This window comes from Netta rufina (assembly GCF_964035555.1).
Source record: "Netta rufina genome assembly, chromosome: Z".
Lineage (NCBI taxonomy): Eukaryota > Metazoa > Chordata > Aves > Anseriformes > Anatidae > Netta > Netta rufina.
Genome location: NC_140126.1, coordinates 5,608,265 through 5,631,192, shown reverse-complemented (window position 1 = coordinate 5,631,192; position 22,928 = coordinate 5,608,265). Strand labels below are relative to the sequence as shown.

Below are 22,928 nucleotides of genomic sequence, written 5' to 3'. Positions count from 1 at the left end.
GGCAGACCTAGTGTGTAGGTACCTGTCATCTCCTTGTACACCTTCTCTAAACTGAAGAAAGGCAGGAGTATCCCAGCTATTTAGTAGAAAGTGCAGGATATCTGCTACCGCAGAGACATCTCAGGAGATGTTTCAAGAATAAATCACAGAAAAATCTCAGCAAACCCATTTTACAATAAAGCGAGTTTCAAATCTAATATTAAAAATTAAGTGGACAGCTCTCAGATGACTTTGGAGTATTACCTGAGTATCTTCTGTGCCTTCTTCATCTTTAATCTCTGTCTCTTCAGATATTACTGCAGAAGACGCAAGAGAAGGTTTTTCTGATGACAAAAGGGATAAGTGAATAAACCCAGGATAAAAGGACATATTATCCCATATTCTGCAGACTCTTCTATCTTTTGAAGTGTTAATTTACAGATGCATCCTTTTCTACTGCTCTCTCATGAGACAACACAGTAACCAATTCCCAGTTTGCAGGCTGATTGTTTGCTCAAAGCCACAGAAAGAGACAATGTTATTATTAGAATTAGACAGTAATAATTCTCACTGAACTAAATCAAAAATCTGACCTCCACTCAAATCAAACTTCTGAAATACACTTCTTGTGGACTTCTTGTATACTTGACATGGGTCAAGTATATGACAGTTTCCCGAATGCTCACCGTGCTTTAAGATTTTAAGACTTTAAACCATGGCTGAAACTTTCAAAGCTGGCTAAGAAGTTTAGATGTGTTATGTCCAGCTAATTGTAGTGGTAGTGGAAGATGATTAGAGACACTAAATAGCTTTGAACTTTTCAGTGGGTGGTGTTAGCATTCACCTAGCTCCGGAAGCATGCATTGTTTTCTATACTGTGCAAACATCTGTCTGATTGTTTGTTTTTTGTTGTTGTTGTTTGTTTTCTTTCTGTTTTTGTTTCTTTAGAAAGATGCAAGTCAAAACAGGAGCTGTTGAATTCAATGGTCATGAAGTATGATCATTCCCTTATGCTTAATAAGTGGTACCAGTGCCTAGCTGAAAATGATGGTGGTTTCAGATAATAAACCAACCTGATACAGCAGATTTCACACTCTGTCGTCTGCCTTCATCTGAATCTTTGAGTATCAGGTTTCCGTTCAAGGAGAAGTGAATGGCTGTTTGATCTACATAGCCTATTGGCTTGTATGCTCGTTCCTACAAAAAGGAAAAAAACAACACAACCAGCATGGAGAAATGTATTTTTTAAACCAAACATACTGTGTAGCCTACATTGCTAAAGCGCTCCATAGTGATAAATATATGTTCACTGTTAACATTTCTACGTTGAATTCCTTCCAGCATTTATTTATAGTTCAGGACACTGAAAGCCACAAATTAAAAATACGAGGAAAAGAATCAAGAAAAAGAAATCTCTACTTTTCCACCACTATCACAGTAAGGGAGTTTAAATATAGTTCTAGTACATCTCTGCTGCGTAGCACTCCCTAAGAGACGCCAGTGTCCTGTTGTGCTGAGATCCCTGAATGAGTTGTCGTACCTATACAAGAGCAGCACCATACAGAGAGCAGCTCTGATCTGGAGACAGTGCACGCACTTAGTACTGTGCCCAGGCTTATAAGCACTGCACTAATTCAGCTATTTGAAGCTAGCTTTATTGGCACCTGCTTGTAGATCACTGTACAGTGCAGTCATACTCTCAGGCCTAAACTATATATTAAGACTATGAGCTACACCTAAAAGCAGTCAGAAGCCACTGCAGACTGCAGATGTTTCAATAGTTTCTTTGTAAAAATATGACTGCTTCCTGTACGAATAACAACACAGCAGTGAGCCCACTTCATTCACCATGGAGGATAAGATAGAGATCATGCATCACCACATAGAACAATTTCAAGTAGAAGAGAAAAAGAAGAGAAAAAAAAGTGACCTTATTTGCTTCCATAAGACTGATTTTATTTCTCTGGTGAACTAACATAAGTGTTGGTCAAACTAGTTTCAGAAGTATAGAGATGAGACAGGCTAAGGACAATATCAACCGGTTGTCTATTCCCTGACTAAGACTGGGGATAATCCAATGCCAGAGCTGAAGGAGCTGTCCCCGCGTACTCTCATTTCTGCCTCAACCCTTCCAAGGAAGGGGTGGGAGGCAGAGTCATCCTTCCTCTCTGGCCCTGCAGCAGCCTATGCTGCCAGCTGTACATACTAGCTGGAGAATGCTGTTCCAGGGTAATGCAGCATATGCTCTACACACGGAAATGTGAAGGTGTGACTCTTGGATGTTTCCTGGCAGTCTTTGATGCACCCTCCCCTGTTCACTCCTACTCATCATGAAATAAAGCTCTTGTCACTGATTTCACAAAGCACATTTCTGAGCTCTCCTGTAATGCATACAAGGCATCTTGATGAGAGGATACCGAAGCCTAACTGTCTCACAGACTGAATAAAGCACTGCGTTTTGTCTTCTAACCACCACTGAATGGAAAAAATATTGCCTTAGATTAGCTGCACCAATTATGTTCACTGCCAGAACTTGCCGACTTACTGTTATCTCCTGCTTCTGAATATATATGTCAATTCTTTTATGCTATTACCCTCTGCAAAATCCCTTTAGGAACCATTGGCAGTAAATATGTAACAAGATGAAGCCACATTAAAAAGAAATTTACCTGGTTATAAACAAAAAGAAAACAGAAGAATAGCTAATGGGAAAAAAAAAAACTCATCTTGGTTTTACAGGTCATGACACACTTACTTTAAAGCTGTATCGGACAATATTCTGGGGAGCATGAGGATTATTAGCTGTCAGAACACGTGTAAATTCCTCTTTTAATTCCTTTGGAAGAGAAAGAAAATAGTATCATAAATAATATTCCACTGTTAATGCAACACAGGACATTAAAAAATCACCACCTCCTTTATACTTAGTTTGCTGCAAATACCTCACCTGTAGATCGTGCCCTGACTTTACCAGTGGTGGGAGCCAAGGTATCTCAAAGGGAAATCAAGAACTGTCACCTTGCTTCCTATTGTAGTACTTTAGTGGGGTTTCTGGCCATGTTAATTTTTATCTAAGCTGTGGTAGCACTTGAAAAATGCTAGTTGCATTTTATATGGCTAAAAAGCACTATCTAAAGTCTAAAACACTATCAAAGTCTATCTTGAAGCACACACATTCCAAAAATACAGTAAACACTCAGCTCAGTAGCATTACTTACAGGATTGACTTACAAAACAAAAAACAGTGCTCGTGTCAACTACTTTCACTGCTTGAGGAGGGGGAATAATGTATATCTTCACTTAGAGTTCTATTCGGAGGACATGCATCAACACTAGAGCTTTATACAGCAGTGAGAAGAGAGACAACTGCAGTCAGAAGAGTGACCAACTGCAATCCCAGTAAACCCAGATGAGAAGAAATGGGCTTAAACTACAGGACCTTTCCCCGTCCTGTGTATCAGACTGCCTCTGGCCTCTGAAAAGCTCAGGGCTGGCTCTGAAGTCCTCCTTATTTGAGAGAAGCCCTGGCCCCATTCCGCTCTCAGATCAGCTCCATACAAAGATACTTTGCCTTAAGTCCAGAGCTGTGTTTCAAAGCACATTTTCCCTGCTTTCATGCTGAAAGCTATTTTAGTTCATGCTGCAGATAATGTACATAAGCACTAGAGTCTGACTCCTGAAGAAGTTCCTCCAAAACAAATGGGTAAGAGGTAGGCTTCGGTTTATGGAGTTTTGCAGACATCTCATGACAACTACAGGCACTGTTTTACTCACAGCTTCAGTCAACTCCAGCTGATCTGGGGGTTTGACCAGAGTCTTTACGGCTGTCCACTCATCTACACCCTCTCCCACATCAGTGGACGCATCTTCATCCTAGCACAGGAAAAGCAAGGCAATTAGCACACTGAGACAGTGATTGTTTTGCTCATTCCCATAGCAGTACTTCTCCATGCATGGTGTGAGGAAGACCACCATTTCCCTGTCCACCCATCCATAGACCAGACCAGATAACCCCAAATGGCAGGCCCAAATTTGCAAATAGTTGAAAGGCTACAGCTGGCAACAGCAGTTCAGTCACTGGGTTGGTGGAGATGCTCTCTATAGATAACTCCTGGCACATAACAAAACTGGAGTAATTCCTGTAACAAAACTCAGAAAACTCCACTTGAATTTCAGATTAAAAGTTGACAATTCTGTTTCTCTTGACCATATCATATCTCAAACGAGCCTTGCTTTAAAACTACTCGAAGACACAATTCAAGGACTTGCAATTACTTCTGAAGTGTTATTATATAAACTACTGTTCTGGTTTCAGTTAGAACAGAGTTAATTTTCCTCCTAGTAGCTGTTAGGGTGCTATGTTTTGGATTAGGATGAGAGGAGTGCTGATAACATGTTGATGTTTTAATTGTTGCAGAGCAGTGCTTACACCAAGCCAAGGACGTTTCAGCTTCTCACTCTGTCCTGCCAACAGGCAGGCTGGGGGTGCAGTAAGAGCTGGGAGGGGACAGACCCAGGACAGGTGACCCAAACTGGCCAAAGGGGTATTCCATACCATCTGGGGTCATGCTGAACAAAATATAGGGGTGGCTAGCCGGGGGGGGGGGGGGGCAGCTGCTCGGGGATATGCTGGGCATTGGTCAGTGGGTGGTGAGCAATTGCATCGTGCATCACTTGTTTGTACACATTAGTAGTAGTAGTACTATTATCATTGTTATTATTGTTATTATTTTTCTGTTTTAATAAACTGTCTTTATCTCAACTCACGGGCTTCACTTTCCCATTTCTCTCCCCCATCCCAGAGAGGGAGAGGGGATGGTGAGCGAACGGCTGTGTGGTGCTTAGCTGCCGGCCGGTTAAACCACAACAAACATAACAAACAGAAATTATTTCAAGATATAAAGCTGCAGGGATGTGACTTCTGGAGGAATGTTAACTGTTTTCTTGCAAAGGCCAGGGGGTCTGCAGTCCTGCAACAGTGAGAGCTGCTCTCCTGGGGCTGGGCTTGGGTTGATGTCATGATATGATATCATTAATAGGAAAGGGATCACTGCAGGGATGAATTTCAATTACTTGTCATTACAGATAAACTGCTAGAACACGAAGTTGCTGATTAAAGTGTTTAGCTGCTGAGGGCAAAATTTCTCCCTCAGTTTGAAATGTGTAATGGGTTGATTTAAAATAAATCAATCACTCTTTTAAATACAGGTCTCTCAGGTCTATTAAACTTCATGGCCTTATGGAGCTGCAGATGAGTCTGGGGTATAAGTGAAGGCTGCTTGCAGGACCCAGCAAAGCTCTGATATCTGCAGAGCACCACAAAGGTGAAAAGCACAATGATGTGTAAAAACATGCAGAGGCTAAAAGTAACAGAGAATTTTGCATATGCCAGACAGCCAGGGAAATTCATAGGCTGCAACCTTTTCCCCCCCAAGAGGGAAGGGAGCCGGAATGAGACAAGCTGGAAGGAAGGTCAAGCTCTCAGATTCTCACAAGACTATGACGGCAGAACAGTTGTTTGTGATTTAATGCTATCCACATGAACACCTGCTTGTAGGACATTTATAATACAAAATTCAATGCCAGTTAGCTCAGTGCTGTTTTCTCCAGTGAAGCGGATAAAAATAGCATTAGGGTGGATTTTTTTGTTGTTGCTTTTTTATTTGAAAGTAAATACCTTTCCCTTTTTAGAGAGTAAAAAGAGGAAAAAAATTACAAGACTGTGATTTGTCCCAAGAAGGTGAAAAGCTGTTTATCACAAGGTCTGCTTAAAAGCACGCAAAATGTCCTTCCTCCACCCATACTAATGGAGCTAAACCCACCTCAGCTCACCCTGAGGTAGATTAAGTCAGGGTGCTCTTCTAAGCACTTATTTGCCTACCAGTGAAAGAAATACCATGAGTTTACCAGTCCGAAAGTTAACGTTATTTTCTCTAATGTTTGTACTTCTATGTTAACTAAATGAATCTGGGGTACGTTTTGCATTTTCTAACCAGAGCAGGCAGTTTTCTCACAGTCTGTGTCAGCTTGTATTTTGGAATTTACATCACATACATTTTTTCTGTCTTTTCATTTTGCAGTTTACCTAAATTGTGCCTTTGTTTTAGCTTCCATTTTTATTCTAACTTGCTAGTGTAATTCCCTTCACAACGGCATATTCCAGAGCAACCCCTTATTGTTAAATCAACTGAAATGTTACCAAATTCATAAAACATGCCATTGTTCCAAGAGAGTCTAGTTTGCATCTCATAGACAAAGAAGGAGAAAGCATTTTTTCAAAACACTTGCATTTGCGGTCTTACCCGTTTTTTACATATAGGTTTAGCAGGCCTCGGTGGTGCTGCCTTTCCTCCTGAAGGTCCACTTTGGCTCTGAAGCAAGAACATAAGCAACATAAACCTTTAAAACACCTTGTTCCCTAATTTAACCAAAGCAGAATATAACTTTAATGTGATTGATAATGTTTGCTGTAATGGTATGTAACAAAAGTCAAATATACCAGTATTTTTTCTATACATCATCTGAATAAAAGGTAACCATGGACATAATATAATAGTTTAACAGCATGAAGTTACTCTACTCTTATTTCTGCTTATTTGTGATACAGCCACATGTCCACACCCTAGGTTCTAGTGCCTTACTCAAACATATCAGAGAGACTGTTCTTGCCCCACATGTTTGCAATGTCACAGTGAGGCCAAAGAGAGTATATCAACACCTACAACAAGACGAGTACAGAAAAAACATGGAAACCATTGATAAACAGCTGGAAGCCAACCACTGCCAACCTCCCTCAGTGCATCCCAGCAAAGAAATATTTTAAAATAGACTTTAAGGAAAACGATAAAATAGTTGTTTGCAGGGAGCCTTATAGCATAATTCTAGAGGAGGTTGCCCAGAAATTGAGGAATCACAGAAGGGCACCACTAACAATGATTCGCGAAGACTTCACAGAAAGTGGGAGAGGAAACGAAGAAGATCCTTTCAAGAAGATGCTAAGGGGCAGATAAGAGGAAGAACCCAGAAAGCAGAGAATGAAGCTACCACATTTCAAGAGAAGAACTGACAAACAAAGGAGAAGACATTAGTGACCTTGCCAAGAATGGATGGACCCCAGATAACACCAGATGGGTTGGGTGGGAAAAGCAGAGCTGCTACTTGGAAAAGGCATTTGACTGTGAGGCAGAAAAAAAGGACATTCTAGAAGAGAAGAGGAAATGAAAACAAAGGGGTGGGGGTAAGATCCTGTGTTTATGATTTTCTTTAGAAGGACATAAGAGTGTCTTTTAGCTCAGATCAAAGGTCCACCTAGCCAAGTATTTCTCTCCTTCAGTATTCAAAAGCAGGTATCTACGGAGCTTTCTTCAGGATGATGTTTCAGCCTTCAACAGGGAATTCTTAAACCAGAAATGCTCTCCTTTTCAATTCATCCCAGTGGACTTTTTCCTCCCCAAACTTCCTCGGGCATTTTGGAATCTATGCTCACTTTTAGCATGTGCAATTCCCACAGGACTCCCACAGTACAACTACACACTACTGCAAAGAACCACTGCTTGTGGTTTAAGCCTGCCGCTTGCTGTTTTCATCTCATTTCCCATTTTTTTCTACTGGAAAGTGTAGCTTTATCCCATTAGCTTTTGTTCATCCCCTCTTCTACATTTCTCAATACCTTAAGGAGCATGAGTCAGGAGATAAGCCCTTAAGGATTTAAGGACAGATGAGTCCTTAGCGTGCACAGATACCTAGACTCCTCTCACAATTTTCTTTCATTGTAAAAAATAAATATCCACATTTCCCCTCCATTTCCTATGTATTAAACAATTAAGCATCCATAATGACTTTCACACAGCACCCCCAAGCCTTCTCGCTAAAGCCCCATTACTTGTTAAGACACAACAACAAGAACACAGAAGGAAAATGAGAACAAAGCGGAGCGGAGAAGACAGACGCAGGCTTTCAGTGTTGTTTCCCATTGTACAAGCTGTAAGGTGGCTATTACTAACAGGGTGTCAGGGGTTTTATTCCAGCAAATGTGCACTAAAAGCAATGAAAAATTAGTGGATTGATACATTTCTATGCCTAGAAAACGTGCCTTGCTTTGAAATACAAATTGCTGTGACTGAAATGGACATAATAGAGACTTAGGGCACTTCCTTTAAAATCCCACAGTGGGGTGGCAGCAGAGCATAGCAGAGAGCCTGGAGCCCTGGTGTCACAGCCACTGCTCCAACCCCTGGGTTACGCAGTTACACAGACAGCCTGCTTCTCCTTGCTAGCGCTTGGCAGTGGGCGACAGGGCACCCTGTTCTACACAGAAGTAAGGAGTAAGGTGTGATTTAAGCAACAAAATTCAAAACAATTTCAGAGGAGAATTTTATTTGGATCCAAATCAGAAATAAACTCTTAATTCTAAACAGGAAACAAAGCCTACTCACTAATACCCTTTGTGAATAGCCTTTAAAAGCATTTATCCAGCTGTAAAGGCATTGACAAGGCAATCTGAGGGAAATTGGCTTTGGCAGTTGCAAACATTTGAATTAACATAATCTAAAGAGCCACAAGTAAATAAGTATCTGCAACTGTATTAAAATCCAGAAGTTACACCAAAGAAAAGCTAACATTTTATTCCAGTGGAAGGAAGCAGCGTAAACCCTGCCCTGTTGCCCCCACCATAAAGGGCTTGCAGGATGGAACATGAGGAACAATGCAGTAACACAGACAGCAATGAAACCCAAACCACTGTGAAAAAGGCACAAATCACCACTCTAACAGGGAAATGTGCAGGTCTGGGCTCCTTGCTGTCCTTCTCCCACTCCCACTTCTCCGGAATTCCTTGGCTCTGGAACATCCTTCCTGGTACAGCCTTTCATGCTTGGAGCTCACTTTTAGTCTATCCACAAGACTTCTTCCAAGCCAGATCAGGGCAGCCCCATAATTTGGTATTGTCATTGCTAGCAATGGGCCCCGTGCTGCATATTGAGTTTGCAAAGCCTCAGGGCTGAGGCTGCTTGGCTTGCTCTGTCTGGACTTTCCTTGGCCTTCCTGCAGCTTTATTTTACTCAGCAGCAGGCTAACTGACCACAGAAAACCACCAAATTTGCTTTACTACTTTTATATTTGTACACTACCACCATGGTTTTATGACTGTAACATAATGTAGAGGGAAATACAGGCCTGGTGTGACAAGGAGGACCCTGGAGGAGGTGACCCATAATGTGGCACAGGGAAGTACAGGGATGGGATGATACGGGAGGGGGGGCAGGCTTGCACTGGAGACCCCACAGCTGTAAACATCTCACCAGCAATCAAAGAAATGCAGACCTGCACACCTGGGAGCTGGACAAAGCTGGCTTTAGTGGTAACAAGGAAAACAAATGAACAAAAGAACAATAGAATAGCATTAAAAAAATAACATATATAGTAATTTCAGATGCAATGCGGAACATCAGACCAATGAAGAAACAGAAAGTTGTTGAAGTGTGCTAGTTAACATACAAAGAAACCTCAAGTGAAAGAAACCTCAGGTGGGTCTTAGAACAGTGAAGAAGAAGCCATCAGCATGGACACATTATTGTCCCCAGTGAAAGACCCCAGGTGCTAACAACTCTCCACACCACCACCGAACACCAAGGACAAGAAAATGAACATGCACCAAAACTAGTGGGTCTGCTTAACACTATCATAAGAAGCAAGGTGGAGAACAAACATTGGTCAGTCAAGAATACAAAACCTTTCACACTGCCTGCTAGTTCAGTTAATAGCACAAAGCCTACTGCTGTGCTTATTGCTGGAAAAGGCAGCCCTGATGTTCCTTTCCCTTGGTACGTCTCTGCTCGGTCCTTTTGCTATTTGTTTTGCAAGCTCCTGCACCCTGTAAATCTTTCCCAAATCAGCACACTGTTCTTCCTCACATCTTTCCTTAAAAATCCTCTCTGCCACGTGAGCTGTAAAGTGTCCTCAACAGCACCCAGGTAGTTGGTGTCTTGCCACCAAGGCCCAGAATGATGACCACTGTTCCCTCATTTTTCTTTTTACTACATCAATATGTTACCCACATGCTATTATTTAAGCTGGAAACCTTTCACACTGACTAATATTTCTTTGTTCCAGGTTATACAGTGTTTGTACAACATGGGAGAGGTCATGAGTGCATCCGGCATATGAATAATAAACTATATAACTGTGAATCAGCATAATGGTCATATATTCACCAGCAAGAGGCTCATGACAAGGACTGGCCTTCATACACATCTCTAAAATTCAAGCACATTTTTGCTGTTGTATAACTAGCTACAGAAGAAGAAAAGTTAACAGTCTATTATTAGGATCTCAAACAGAAGTATTCAGAAGTTAGAAAATGCAAGAATTAAGGTTGCTGAGGCAACCCTCAATTCACCCTTTGGGCACAAGCATTACGATATCGGCCTTCATTACATAATAACACACCTTTTTTTTCGTGCATTCCCTGCCTCACTTAACATCTCCCAGGCTTACTAGCATGGGCAGAGTTCAACAGTAAGTTGCTACTAGTATTTTGGTTTATGTTGTTCAGCATCTAGATTTTTTTTTAAACCTAGCCTAAGTCAAACAGCCAGCAAAGAACATTTTTTGCAAATTCTGTATAAAATGAGTAAGATCTTGCCACAGAAAGCACCAAAAGTCTTCATAAATCTTCCTAATAAACGGTGCTACTATACCTGCCTTTAATAATAATAATTAACAAGAAGAGGAGTGCGAGTAATTATAAGGAATTTATATTAGGAAAAAGGAGACATTGTTGCTAGGGAACTCAGGAACAGGTAGGAGGCACAGAAGAGTTGCACGGAGTTTCTCACCTCCAGGTCATCTTCATAACTCAGACCACCCTGGGACATGTGCCACTGTTCCACTGAAAAATGCTGAAGTGAGAATCCACGCACACTAAAAATGTTCTGTTCTGATACCCATCTTATGTTAAATAAATGAACAGCTTAGAGTAGTTCCCACAGCAAAAATACATCAGAAGCCCACAACAGTCGTAATACTTAAGGATATATAAAACTCAAGTGACTGTTCTTTTCCAGAACTGTCTTCCAGGAGTTGTTTCTGACAGCAGCACCTGGAAATTCCTCCCTGGGCCAGATATCAGCTAGACCAGAAGACAGATTGACTGTATTAAAGCAAAGATTCAGAAATCTAACAGTGTGATACAGCTGAAGGGAGAAAATAGCTGGAAAGTGATGCTTTAAATGCCATTTAATTTTCCTTTCCCTTGCCACAGCTCCCTCTAATGCAGACAAACCATGAGGAGATGGAAATAGAGGCAAAATCAAGTCTTCAGCAGGAAATTGTCATGTTGCTGACCTATCCAACAAGCATTTATAATCAGATTTTTAGGTATGATGCTTGGGTTGTTTCCTAACGTGTTATATATGTATATATATATAAAATAGGAAAATTAAAATAAGAAGAAATGACTGACCACTCTCCAATGGGCATTGCTGTATATCAAAAAAGCACTACCAGGCTGGTATTTAGGAAGAGCTATCCTATTTCTGCATCCCAGAAACGTGCAATGGGAGAGCAAGCATCAAAGAGTTTCAGATGAAAGTTTTGCCCTCAGCACCCTAGTAATGTGCTTCCAGCTTGGCCAGAAAAGAAGAAAATACAGAATCATACAAGACAATCCATTCAAGTCTTGTAAATCTTACTTATTCTATGCACAGTGATTATTACTCTCTCTTTTTGTTGGTGATGTGACAGCCGCTAATTGCTGATCTGAGATTCATCAACCCATTTTATACTAAATAGACAGAATTTTCAGTACCTGCTTTCTTGACTAAATAGAAAAAACCTTTGAAGGTTTTTCAAAGTCATCTGGCTTCCAGTCCTGTCTGGCTCTTTCTCAACAGGTATTTTGTGTAGCCCTACTTTTTAATTATTTCATCCTCTGCTGCAGGAAACCTCTGAACTGTCAGTGGCAGTGCTGATGGTAAATAAATCATCCTGGTGTTTTAGGAAGCAGAGGTTTACTCTCAAGAGCAAATGTTCATTTAAGAAGCAGGTCAAACCCTCAATCTGTGACCACAGAAATCCTTCAGGAGAAAATGTGTTCACCGCTCACATTCGGATCCAAGGCCTGCCCTGACTACTCAAGTAGGAGATGCAGTGATGATGTGTAGGAGATGTGTGCTGTCCTCCATCAGGATGAGGTTCCTCGCTGTAGCCTTTGCTGGGCAGTTCATCCTTCTCCTGTACTGTCAGATCAGACCACCCTTTCCAGACCCGCTCTTGCAACTGGTCACTGCACATACACAGCAAGGTGAGGAGCCAGACTCACCACTACAGGGTAACTCCTTGAGAATCATGAAATGTTTCCCTGTATTGAAAGAGTAAAGTGAGTTGAGCAGATCTGCAAATCCAGATCAAACCTAAAATACCAGAAAATTGGGCAGGAATGATGCAGGTTGATTACTCTGCAAAGCTGAACTGTCAGTTCATATTAAGCAAATCTTCCAAGGGCTGAAAATCAATTACATATTAATGAAACACTCATCACAGGGCAATGACAAACCCAGACTATATTTTTTTAAGATCATTAAACAGACATTCCTGCAGCATCTCTGCTCCCCATGCTAGCAGTCACCATGAGACAATCTGACTGCAAGGCTTAGCAACCACAGAACGCTCCAGCTAAGTTTACTTTATCTTCCTGAGCACAGGCATTATCATCCGCATTTCCTCTCCAGCGCAGCACAAAGGTTAACATGTAATCGGGAAAAAAGAAAAACAAGAATAAAGTTGCTTAAAGGATTCTAGGTGGGAAGGAGAATCATTAGGAGAAGTGGGCTTGACATTTCTGTAAAACCATTTAATAACTTCCTGCTGGCTTTCTGCTCTTGTTTTGAATCTTAGCAGTCTCAATAGTAAACCGCCGCTCAGCACAATGAGCAGAGAAGCACGGCATGGAAACAAAGCCAAAGAAAGCAGAGGGACTCGTTGCCTGCCCTGCGGCAGACATCCATTTACACGCACTAGGGATGCCAATTTAAGAACTATTTGCCAACATATTTTTAATCTGCTTTGTGAGAGACACTAAACCAAGTGTTTATTTTATATTACATGGACGGTTTAATGCATGTTTTAAGAGCCAACAGGCACCTTAAAAGCCTTTGCTGTCAAAAAGTAAGAGCTGATTGCTGACTACTTTTTGGGAGGGGGTCCCTTTGTCTCTCCTTGGCAGCTTGGTGAGCAGCAAAGAAGCCGCTGACATGTCCGCGGGTGCAAGCCCAGGTGTGTAATTAGAAATCCCTCACTGTCCAAAGTCAGATGCTTTCCTGACACAGCACAAGTTACCTGTTGCTGACAGCACTGTTCACCCTGTCTGGCAAGTGCCCCCAGTCTGATTTTACTTGCTGCAAATAAAAAGAAGTGTATGCAATGTCAATTAAGAAACCATAGCCAAATCAGTGGGCTCAGCCACAGAGGTACACAGCAGCTCAGGGTGCACTCCACTCAAAGAGAAGAGCCACAAAGTGAACGATGGATTCAGCATAACCAACACTTCCAACAGCATACCTGATAACCACATCTAAAATGTTTTTATAAATCCAGAAATTGTTGGCCACTTCCTACCACCACCCACGCAGAGGAATGACACAGGGCTAACATGGTGCTGTCCCCTGCCCCATCAGCAACTTTCTGCACATCTTTGTATGTGCCACACAAGTCATTGTTTTTAAAATAATATGGTGCTTCAGCATGTCATACTCAAGACCTCATTTTCAGGGGAGTCGAGAATCTAATTCTTACATTCACTTCCGTCTGATTCAGAGACATTGGTTTATGCTTTTCCATAATTCTGCACATTCCCAAAACACTGTGGAGCTCAATTGTGTGTAACAAATTTCTGCCCTTAAAGGAAGGATGGTATTGAAGTACATAGCATACATAAGTTTTATTATTTACAAAGCTGCATTGGGAACACAAAGATCTGGGCATACCTCATCACTTTAACAGACTTTGAACACTGGAACATTTCTTATTAACGTCTCCAAACATACAAGAGCAATGGTCTAAAGATGCTTCTAATTAAGGCTCAGCTCGAGTCAAACGATTCATCTGAAATCCAGTTCACTTCATCTACCCCCTTTATCTCTGACGGCCAGACAGCTTTTGGCATATTTTCATCCAAGAATCTGGGAGATTCCATTCAAAGAAGAAAAAGACATTGGCTGGTTGGAGATTGAACTGGAGGCTGAAGTCACTGGGATAAAGAGATAAAGACTGAAAGAAAGCAAGAGACTCATGTCAGAGAAGAGGGAAAATACAAGACAGGCAGAAGACAGAAGAAGGGCAGGCAACCGCCACCTGTAGGGGAAAAAAAAAAGAGAAAGAATTGATCACAAAGCACTCAAAGAGCCCACAGCCATGAAAGCGAAGGAGGGACTGGAAGTGACACATGGCAAAAGGGAAGAACCTGATACCATTCAGGTAACTGTCTCAGCTTTGAGCACAATCTCAGGAAGACAATTTTCAAAGGGAAAGCAGTCAGCAATGAAAAACCTACGAGGCAGAGCAGAACAAAGCAATACAAAGGAAAGAGAGGAATGAAAAGCACGGGGACAGGTGAAAAGAGCATAGTGCTATAGGAGAGCTTGCAGTGAAAGGGACAAGGACGGAAAGCTGATGGAAATGATGCTCTGTAGAAAAAGCACCCTCACAGGCAAGCAGCAAGCTTGTTTCCTGCCTCTTTACAAACACTGGCAGAGAGGAAGAACGTGTCTGAGACACAAGTGCAGGGCCTTGATCATTTGTTTTCAAAAGAGATTTTCTTGACAAGAATTGGGATCTAGACCTTGACTCACCAATTAATCGTATAGCAGCCATCAGGCCCCAGTAAATACCAATCATCGGGCCCCGATGGCGCAGTGAGTCGTGCAAAGATGCAGCCACTTACTCCCGTGACTCTCCAAGCCCCGGTGACGTAGGCTGTACTTTAAATCAGTGAAAATGAGACAAAAGCCTTTGGCCTCCAGAGCCGGATAGTGATTCACACAATTCCTCCACGGCAAGAGTATTCCAGTCGATGAAAGCAGACGAAACAGCAGTCAGATTTAACAAGCACAGACAAATATAGGGAAGGCAGTACAGGGCACGTTAAAATTATTTTAAGGAATTGTAATTAAAGTTATGCGAAAAGCCGAAAATCCAAAAGAGTTTAAACAGTTTGTGATGTTTCAAGAACTTTAAAGAATGCCTTTACAGCATGTTAATTAAGTTTTTCAACTAACATGTGAATCAAAGCCAATCCACGTCGGAATATTTGAGACGATGGTTACTGAAAGTGACCGGAAATGTTTACGTGGAAATTGTAAGAAGAGAAAATAAGAGAAATTGGGATTCGGGGCAAGCATTGAACCCCAAGTTTAGATGATACCATCATTATTAATGGGTTTTATGACTGTAGCGTAAACACCTTTATTTTCTAGGCTGGAACGTGGTCGTTGGCTCTCCGCTTCTGCCCGCGGCAGGCTTCATGAACCCTTTGTACCTGCACAACCGCAGCCGCTGCCCAGTGGGTGCCCCTCACAGAGCCCCCCTCTCCCTGCCTTATCCTCCCGGAGGCCCCCAGGCCCTCGCACCAAGGGCGCTGTGGCTGCTTCAGCCCAAGGGGCCAGGCCCTCCACCACCGAGCCCTCGCGCCTGCGATGACGCCAGGGCTCGGGGATGACGTCACGGCTCGGGGATGACGTCACGGCTCCGGGGGGGGCGGGTGACGTCACGGCGGCGCCGCCCTTACCTGCCGCTGCTTGTCGCCCCCCTTAGCCGGCATGGCGCCCCCTCCGCCGGAAGTTGATTCCGGTAACCATAGCAACGCGCCGGAAGTGCTGCCGCCCAGCCACCCCCCCCTCCTTTCCCCTCCGCTCTACGCCGCGCCCTGGCCCCGCCCCCTGCACCCCCCCTCCCCTCCATCTCCTCATGAATATGCAAACGAGCGGGGCGGGGCAAGGCGGCGGCGGACCCGGAAGCGGCGCGGCTGAGTCACGGCGGCGGCGATGAGGCTGCGGCGGGCGGCGGCGGCGGGCGCCTGAGCCAGGAGGAGCCGGGAGCAGCCCCCGGGAGCCCCCCGCCGCCATCCCCCTGCCCTGCCCTGCCTCGTCCTGCACCGCCCCGTCCCGTCCCGTCCTGTCCGGCCCCGCCGCCACCATGATGGAGGAGATTGACCGGTTCCAGGTGCCCGCCGTGCGCGCTGAGATGCAGCCGCTGGTGAGCGGCGGGCGGGGCGGGAGGCACCCGCTGGGCTGCTGCCTGCTCCCCCCCCCCCGGGATTGGGATTATGAGGGATTAGGGATTAGGGAGGGGGAAGCCAACCGGCCCCGGGGCCGTTACATAACGGCCGGCCCCTGCTGTGTCATGGCGGAGGGTGGGGGGGGGCGGGGGCCGCCCCGAAATGTGCCCCCACATGGGCAGGGAGGGGGCACGGGGAGCCCCCCGGGGGCTGGGGGCTGAGCGCACCCCCCCCCCGGGTCACCCCCGGCATCCTACGGGCGGGTGGGAGCCGTGCTGGGGGCACAGGGCTTGGTGCAGGCAGCCCCCGGGTGTGTGGGTGTGTGTAAAAACCGGGGGCACGCTAATGGGATTGTGAGCAGAAAGGGTCCTTTGTGGTGGTGGTGGTCTCCAGGCGGGTTGCGGTGAGAAGGAAAAGCGTTGCTGAGAAATTGTGGAAATAGTTTCAGGCTGATCTCTTTCACGGTTTGGTTCTTTGCTTTGTAACCTTTGTGGTGGGGGGAGAGCTGTCCCCGCAAGCTGAGGGGACTTGTTGCGTGCTTGCTGCGAGGTTTTGTTGGGCATGGCGAGGTTGCCCCTTGTTATACCTGCTGGTGAAGGCAGTGGGTATAGTGGTGATACAGGCAAGTTTGGAAGAGCTGTTGGCAGACAAAAAAGCCAAATCTCTTAAATACTTCCCAAATCAATTGGTGTTTCTTATGCCCAACAAAATCCCATAAAAGTAAAGGGGTGGAAATGGTATTTGCTTGCACATTTGTGTAGACAGAGTGGTCAGAACCTGAGGAGGTGACTTGGTCCAGCCCAGCCGTCTCAGGGTGGGATGGTATATCACGCAGCGATGGTAGTAAGCTTCAGAAGGCTCCCTTCCCCTCCTCAGCTGCCCAAATTATGAACATTTCACAAAGGGATTTCACACATTTAAAAAAAAAAAATTACTCTGAACACAGCTAAAGGATTTTTTTTTCCCTGTGCTTCAGGGTTTCTGTTGGTTTTTAAGTAATGGAGTTCATAGTGAAAATGCGTGCATGCGAGGGACTGCTGCCGTGAGTGGATGGTGAGGGGTTCCTCCACGTGCCTGGGAATACTGGCATCAGTCTCGGGAATGGGACAGAGCAAGTCTGGTACAGCATTTCCAGTGGCACCACCTGCTTGATGCTCCTGGTCAGCGCCTGGCACGCAGGGACTGGTGCTTGTAGGGCTCCTTGCAGTTCAGAAGCTGGCTGGGGTTTGTAGTGGTTTGCTTGGCTGGCCAAATGCTGCTCCATGCAGCTGTGTTGTTCTGTAGCAGCTGCTGCTTGTCCTGTTCCTCTTCCTCTCCTTCCTTCCTACCCCATCCCTTGTTTTTAAGTACAAAATAACCCGTGCATCTCATGAATTGTTTTTTTTTTTTTTTTCCCCCTATCCTCAGTGGAAAAGCTTCAAATTCCACATGGTCGCAGGGACAGTGGTGTGTGCAAAGTTGAAGGCTGAAGGAGTCTAGCAGTGTTTTCCCCATTTAAAGGGCTGAGGTAGAAGCTTGTTTTCCAGGTGTGACATGAGAGCCAGAACTCTTCAAATTTAAGAGATCGGTACAGCTGGTAAATGCTTAAGGAAAGCCATTTTCAGAACATAGTGTTTCTAATCCCATAAGGATCCAAACCTGCCGCTGACATTGTTGATCCTTTGTCTGTCAGGGGTGACAGAGTTGACAAATGGTAAAAATGCTTTCGGTTGTTCCTGTGGTTCTTTGTTTCTGTAGTTTCTAACTCGCGTTCGGGAAATAAGCCTGTCTATAGAAGCTGATGTGGACTTGTTCCATGCCCTACTGGTGTGTATTTTTGCCAAGCACAAGTCTCCCATCTTGGGAGGTGTCAAAAGCCTCCAGTGCCAGGGTGTCACTGCTTGAGCTGGGGCTTGGAGCAGGTGACCTCCAGAGGTTCCTTTGCAGCGGTTCTGCACTAATGTCTGGTGTCCACGGAGTGTGCATCATGACACTCACAGTACTGTATTTGCTGAGCAGGGACAGAGTACTTGGCCCATCTATGACTTTTTGCCCAATTCCTTAAAATTCAAATGTGTCTGGAGGGGGAGCCTTGTCTCATGTCTGGCGAAGGGTTGTGTTGGTGTCTTAGTGCAAGGCTAAGGGCAGCACCTGACTGGAGCTGTGCGGAGCATCGCTTGCTCCGACATAGCCTGGTGGGATCTCTGGTTGCTAGAAGCTGCTCCCAGCTAATAACGGGGTTGGTCAGGGGTTGTGTTGCCAAGCAGAGAAGTATTTGTTCTGCAGGCTGCGTGCTGGCCAGCTCTGTTGTGATTCCCATAACCTTCTCATCAACTGCAGTGTTTTGGAGCCAGGAGGGTGGGCAATCATTTCCTTCAGCCTGTTTGGATAAGAAACACCAAGTCAGACAAGCTGCCTTGATTCTGCAAACACGGATTATGAGAAATGCTGACCCAAGAGAAGGTTCAGTGCAGGACTTAATGAGAGGGATTTGTTGCAGAGAAATGGACAGGATGCCCTACAGAACCTGAATCAACACTGGCAAGTCATAGGGCAGGACAAGGCCCGGTGTTTCACCTCTCTGCAAGATGTATTATTCTGCATGTCTTGATACTGTGATGCAATTCAGCACACATTCCTTCTGGAACACACATGTGGCATCTTTCTGTAAGATTGGAATGGTTTTGATTTTGATTTCCTGTCTTGGATACTGGTGGCTCTTGACTTCCATCCCCAGAGTATCTGCCCCTTCAAGTTAATTAATATATGAATTTTCCTGGGGTCTTGTTTATTCCTAATACTTAATATCATATGTTTCCTGTCAACGTGATGCAAGCTCAACTGTGGAAACTCTGTTCTACTTAATTTCTCTTTGATCTCCGCCTGGTCACGATCCTTCTGATCCTTCCCCACAAAAAGGGATTTTTTCAGTAGCTGCTGGGCAGTAGGTTAGTTTCAGAGAGAGCCAAGTTCCAACATTGCTGGGGTGCGAGATGTGATAAGGCCTGAAAGATGGTATTTCTGGGACACTTACGCTCTATGGGTAGGTGTCTTTGCTGATGTGGCCGGGGTTTGATGTGTTAACTTGCAACTAGAGAAACAATGCTAGCCTTTTGTTGCATTGTTGTGATGACTGGTGTGGGCTTGTTTTCTCCAATCGCTTTTTTTTTAATGGAAGGATTGATAACTCTTCGTTCTTGTTGTAGAGGTAGGTGTTAAACAGAGGGAGAAGTGAAGGGACATTTGCCCAGTGAAGATGCCCCAGAGCAAGTGCATTAAAATAGTCTGGAGTAGGAATGGGGCAGCCTGTAGTTACACGCGGACCTATCCTAACAAAAGTTCAGCACAGGAACTTCACTACACGCTCTTCCCATGACTTAGAAGCTTCTTGTGTTGGCTAAACTCCTGCAAAATCCTTCCTATTTCTGTTAGAATGGAATGTACCAAGCCCAGTGCAGGGAGGTTGTATCTTGAATTTTGGCGGAATGTGGAAACCCTCCTGAGCCCGGCTGGTGTATGGTGGCAAACTGACAGATGACAGTGTTGGATCGCACATCGTGCCTGTACGGTAACGCAGGCAGTTGCTGTTCTTAGCACGGAAATGCAAGTAGAATAAAAGTGCATTTGCCCACATGGCATCAGTACCACTTTTCCTGAGGAAAAAGCACCTGCCAAAATGCAGCAGCTTCAGAGGAGCTTTTCCACAAACTGCTGAGACTTTGGCTGGATTTCTAGAAGTGGCAGCTGGAACACAATATTTTAATTTCCCAGTTCTCCACCTGCTTGAAAAATTGAATTCTTTGCAGAGAAATTGGGCCAATGGTCCTTATATCTACTTCTGAAGTGTTGTGGCTGGGCTGGTTCCTCTCAGAGGTTTGCCATGCTGTGGAGCATTGGGTTGGCAGCTCGAGTTGTGACTGCTAAAGCTGACCAAAGGATTTCAATTAGCCACGTCCTGCAGTGATGCTGATGGCTCTCCAGTTGAGATGCTGAATCCACGCTGATGCTGGATGTGCAAAATTTCTGGAAAACTCAAACATGCAGAAGTTGCATTTCCATGCACCTTATCTTAAAAATTTATTTTTTTTTTTCTGTTTTTGGTTTCTATATACTGGGTACTTAGTTTTTCAAAAATGAACTATAATTTCAGTCAGCAGACAGCATGAGCATTCAGCATGCTTATAAAATCTGCATTGTTAGCTTTTGGAAATATTGACCGTCTCCTGTTAGGGAAGTTGTGCTGTGTTTTAAGGTCTTTTTTGTTTTTTTGTTTTGCCTGATGCATCTCTAAAATAAAGGAGAACCTGAAAATAGAAAAGCAAGAGTTACTACCACTCAAAAAGAAAGGTTATACCTGTAGGGCTTAGAAATGGTATGTTAATGTAACATTAGGTCTCAAGTGCAGCTAGACAAGAAACTCATCTTTCTAGAAGGAAAAAGCTTCTCAAATGAAAATGTCATCCCTATGTATATTCATGGTAATGTAGCCCAGGGGTTACAGAGCTATATGTTTTGTAAATGCCTGCAGTACATGGGACTTGTAATGGCTCAGTACTACAAGTTCTGAAATATTTCTATTTCGGATGGTGCTTCTTTCAGTTATACAATCTGACTTGACGTGCTGCGGTGTCACTTATAGCCGGAGTCTTAAGAGAGATCTCCCTGAATACTTTGGTTCTGTCATGGTTGTTGTCCCCCGTATTGTACCAGGCCTGTGGTGCAGAGGTACAGGAGCAATCTCCTGGGGAAAAAAACCTTTTTTTCCCCAGGCCATGGAAGAGCTCAAGCAGTTATTCTAGCACAGGCTGTGCTGGGGGATGCGGCTGCCGCTGCCAAAGGGTGCGGGAGCGCTGGCTCTGCAGTCTGCTTCCACTTTTCCACTTCTTTGCACAAAATCTTAAACGTAGTTCTTCTGTCAGTCATGTTGGGAGATCCCTTCACGAGCGAACAAAGGTGTTTAAAAAGGGGCACTGTGAACTTAATGAAGAATTAAACCTGCACAGCCTCCTCTAGGGATTCTTCCATACCTCCCAGGAGCTTGTTATCCGTAGCTCGACATTAATATCTACTCAGACACCAGCTCGTGGTACGGAAATAGCCATACGTGCTCCCTGCCAGCAGTAACGGTAGGGCTGTAAGGAAGCAGACAAGGTGGGCAAAATGCCACGGCAAGAGAAGAAAACAACGTGTGCCTTCAATTCTGCAAGCCTTCATTCAAAGAAAGCTCTCTGCTCACCCACAGGGCTGTAGGGCATATGTGGCCTCCCTGGAGCTGCCTCTTCCTGGCTGTCCAACTGAAGATTGAACTTGATAAGAAAAGAGGAGGGGACCCTACAGCTGGCCTCACCTGTGGGGTGGGAGGTAAGCGGGGAGCTGGCTAAAGGCACAGCAGGGGTTCAGTCAGTCAGGATGGTGTGCCTGGTTTTTCCAGACATTTTAAGACCTTGGTTGGAGCAGTTGTCTTTCTGCTTCTATTCAGATCAATTATCTGTCACTTTCCACAGACAGTCTGCAGAAATGTGTCTGCGCTTTCACCCCACGCTGCACGCACCATGTATCTTCTGCGAAGCCTTGCACCATTTTGAATATAAGGTCCCTGTGGGGTTATTCGGAATCTGTCACTAAAATTGACGTCTCAGTGATGCAGCCACTTGCAATGAGTAAATCCGTCAGCTCCAGCTCTAACCCTGTGTAGTCCTCCTGACCATTACTCTTCTTCCTGAGGTTTAAATTGTAACATTGTTCAGTGGATCAGTGCCCGTTTTTGAGCATGTAATAAAAGACAAGCATTCGCTTCTCAGCTTTGACCCCGAGGACGGGGAGTTGAAGTGAATAAAATCATAGGTGGAAATTTTCTTCAGTTTTGAAGAGAGCCTGCTGGGGAGCCTGCATGGCTTTGGGACTTGCCCACTATGAATTCACAGGATAACAAGGCTCATCGCTTATTTGGGGAGAAATGCTCCCTTAAATACACGCAGCATATGCTGGCTATACCTCACGTGCTTTTACTTAGTGGGTTGTGAAGTCCTCATGGATACAGACTGAGAGAAGTTTGCTGTTTTCATTAGTAAAGCTGAAGGTATTCTCTTGTAGAGAAGACTGTCGTGTCTCTAAAGATGAGCTAGTGAGATGCAGTGTCTTCACCCCAATGTGCAAGACCTTACTTATTATCCAGAAAGTAAAAGGGAGAGCATTATTTATGTCTTAGAGCTACTCCTGTAGTATTGGCAAGCTGTCTAGTGAAGATGCAGCTGCTGCTTGTAAGCAAGTTATTTTGCTAGAAAGTTTTAAAGTTCTTTACTGAACTTGCTAAGTTCTGTGTATCTGCTGCTTTTTTACAGAGGTTGACAAAGTGTCTGTCTGGAGTTAGTGGAAAAAGCCTAAATAAAGCTGTAGTGTAGGTCAGGACATCAAATAACTAGCCACCAAGTAACTCTTGATGGAAAGTCCTGTAACACATCCTGCTGGACCACTTCTTTTAGACTACGCCCTCTGCTTTATTAGGTTGATCAAACCTTTCTCATCAGCTGTTTGGATACTGCTTTGCTCACCCACTTCTCAAAGGTTGCTTCCAGAAAAGACTGTTGGATCTTTTCTGTCAGACTTCGCTTTCCATCTGCATTCAGGGCTCTCAGACACGAATCCTTTCTCTCTGGGCATGGCATGATGTGTCATCTCATGCTTGTCTGACGCTGTTTCT

General features: G+C 44.3%; 2 protein-coding genes across 5 annotated transcripts in view; one reads left to right on the top strand and one right to left on the bottom strand.

Moving 5' to 3' along the window:
• The window catches only part of DNAI1 (dynein axonemal intermediate chain 1), a gene marked incomplete at both ends in the record, with an annotated part of 133,300 nt that extends 122,447 nt beyond the window's left edge, over positions 1-10,853 (bottom strand). Inside the window, 6 exons of the mRNA XM_084305112.1 lie at positions 244-323; positions 1,053-1,176; positions 2,735-2,815; positions 3,754-3,852; positions 6,282-6,350; positions 10,815-10,853. Of these exons, the coding sequence (XP_084161238.1) occupies positions 244-323; positions 1,053-1,176; positions 2,735-2,815; positions 3,754-3,852; positions 6,282-6,350; positions 10,815-10,853 (492 nt within the window). The remainder of the gene's footprint in view (positions 1-243; positions 324-1,052; positions 1,177-2,734; positions 2,816-3,753; positions 3,853-6,281; positions 6,351-10,814) is intronic.
• A 5,164-nt stretch (positions 10,854-16,017) lies between these two features.
• The window catches only part of FAM219A (family with sequence similarity 219 member A), a 99,114-nt gene continuing 92,203 nt past the window's right edge, over positions 16,018-22,928 (top strand). For 2 of the 4 annotated variants that reach the window (XM_084305251.1, XM_084305250.1), the window contains exon 1: positions 16,018-16,194. In XM_084305251.1, coding sequence (XP_084161377.1) covers positions 16,168-16,194 — 27 coding nt within the window. In that variant the 5' untranslated portion in view covers positions 16,018-16,167. Of the gene's footprint in view, positions 16,228-22,928 lie in introns of all 4 variants that reach the window. The other 2 variants (XM_084305249.1, XM_084305248.1) reach the window with 1 other exon arrangement.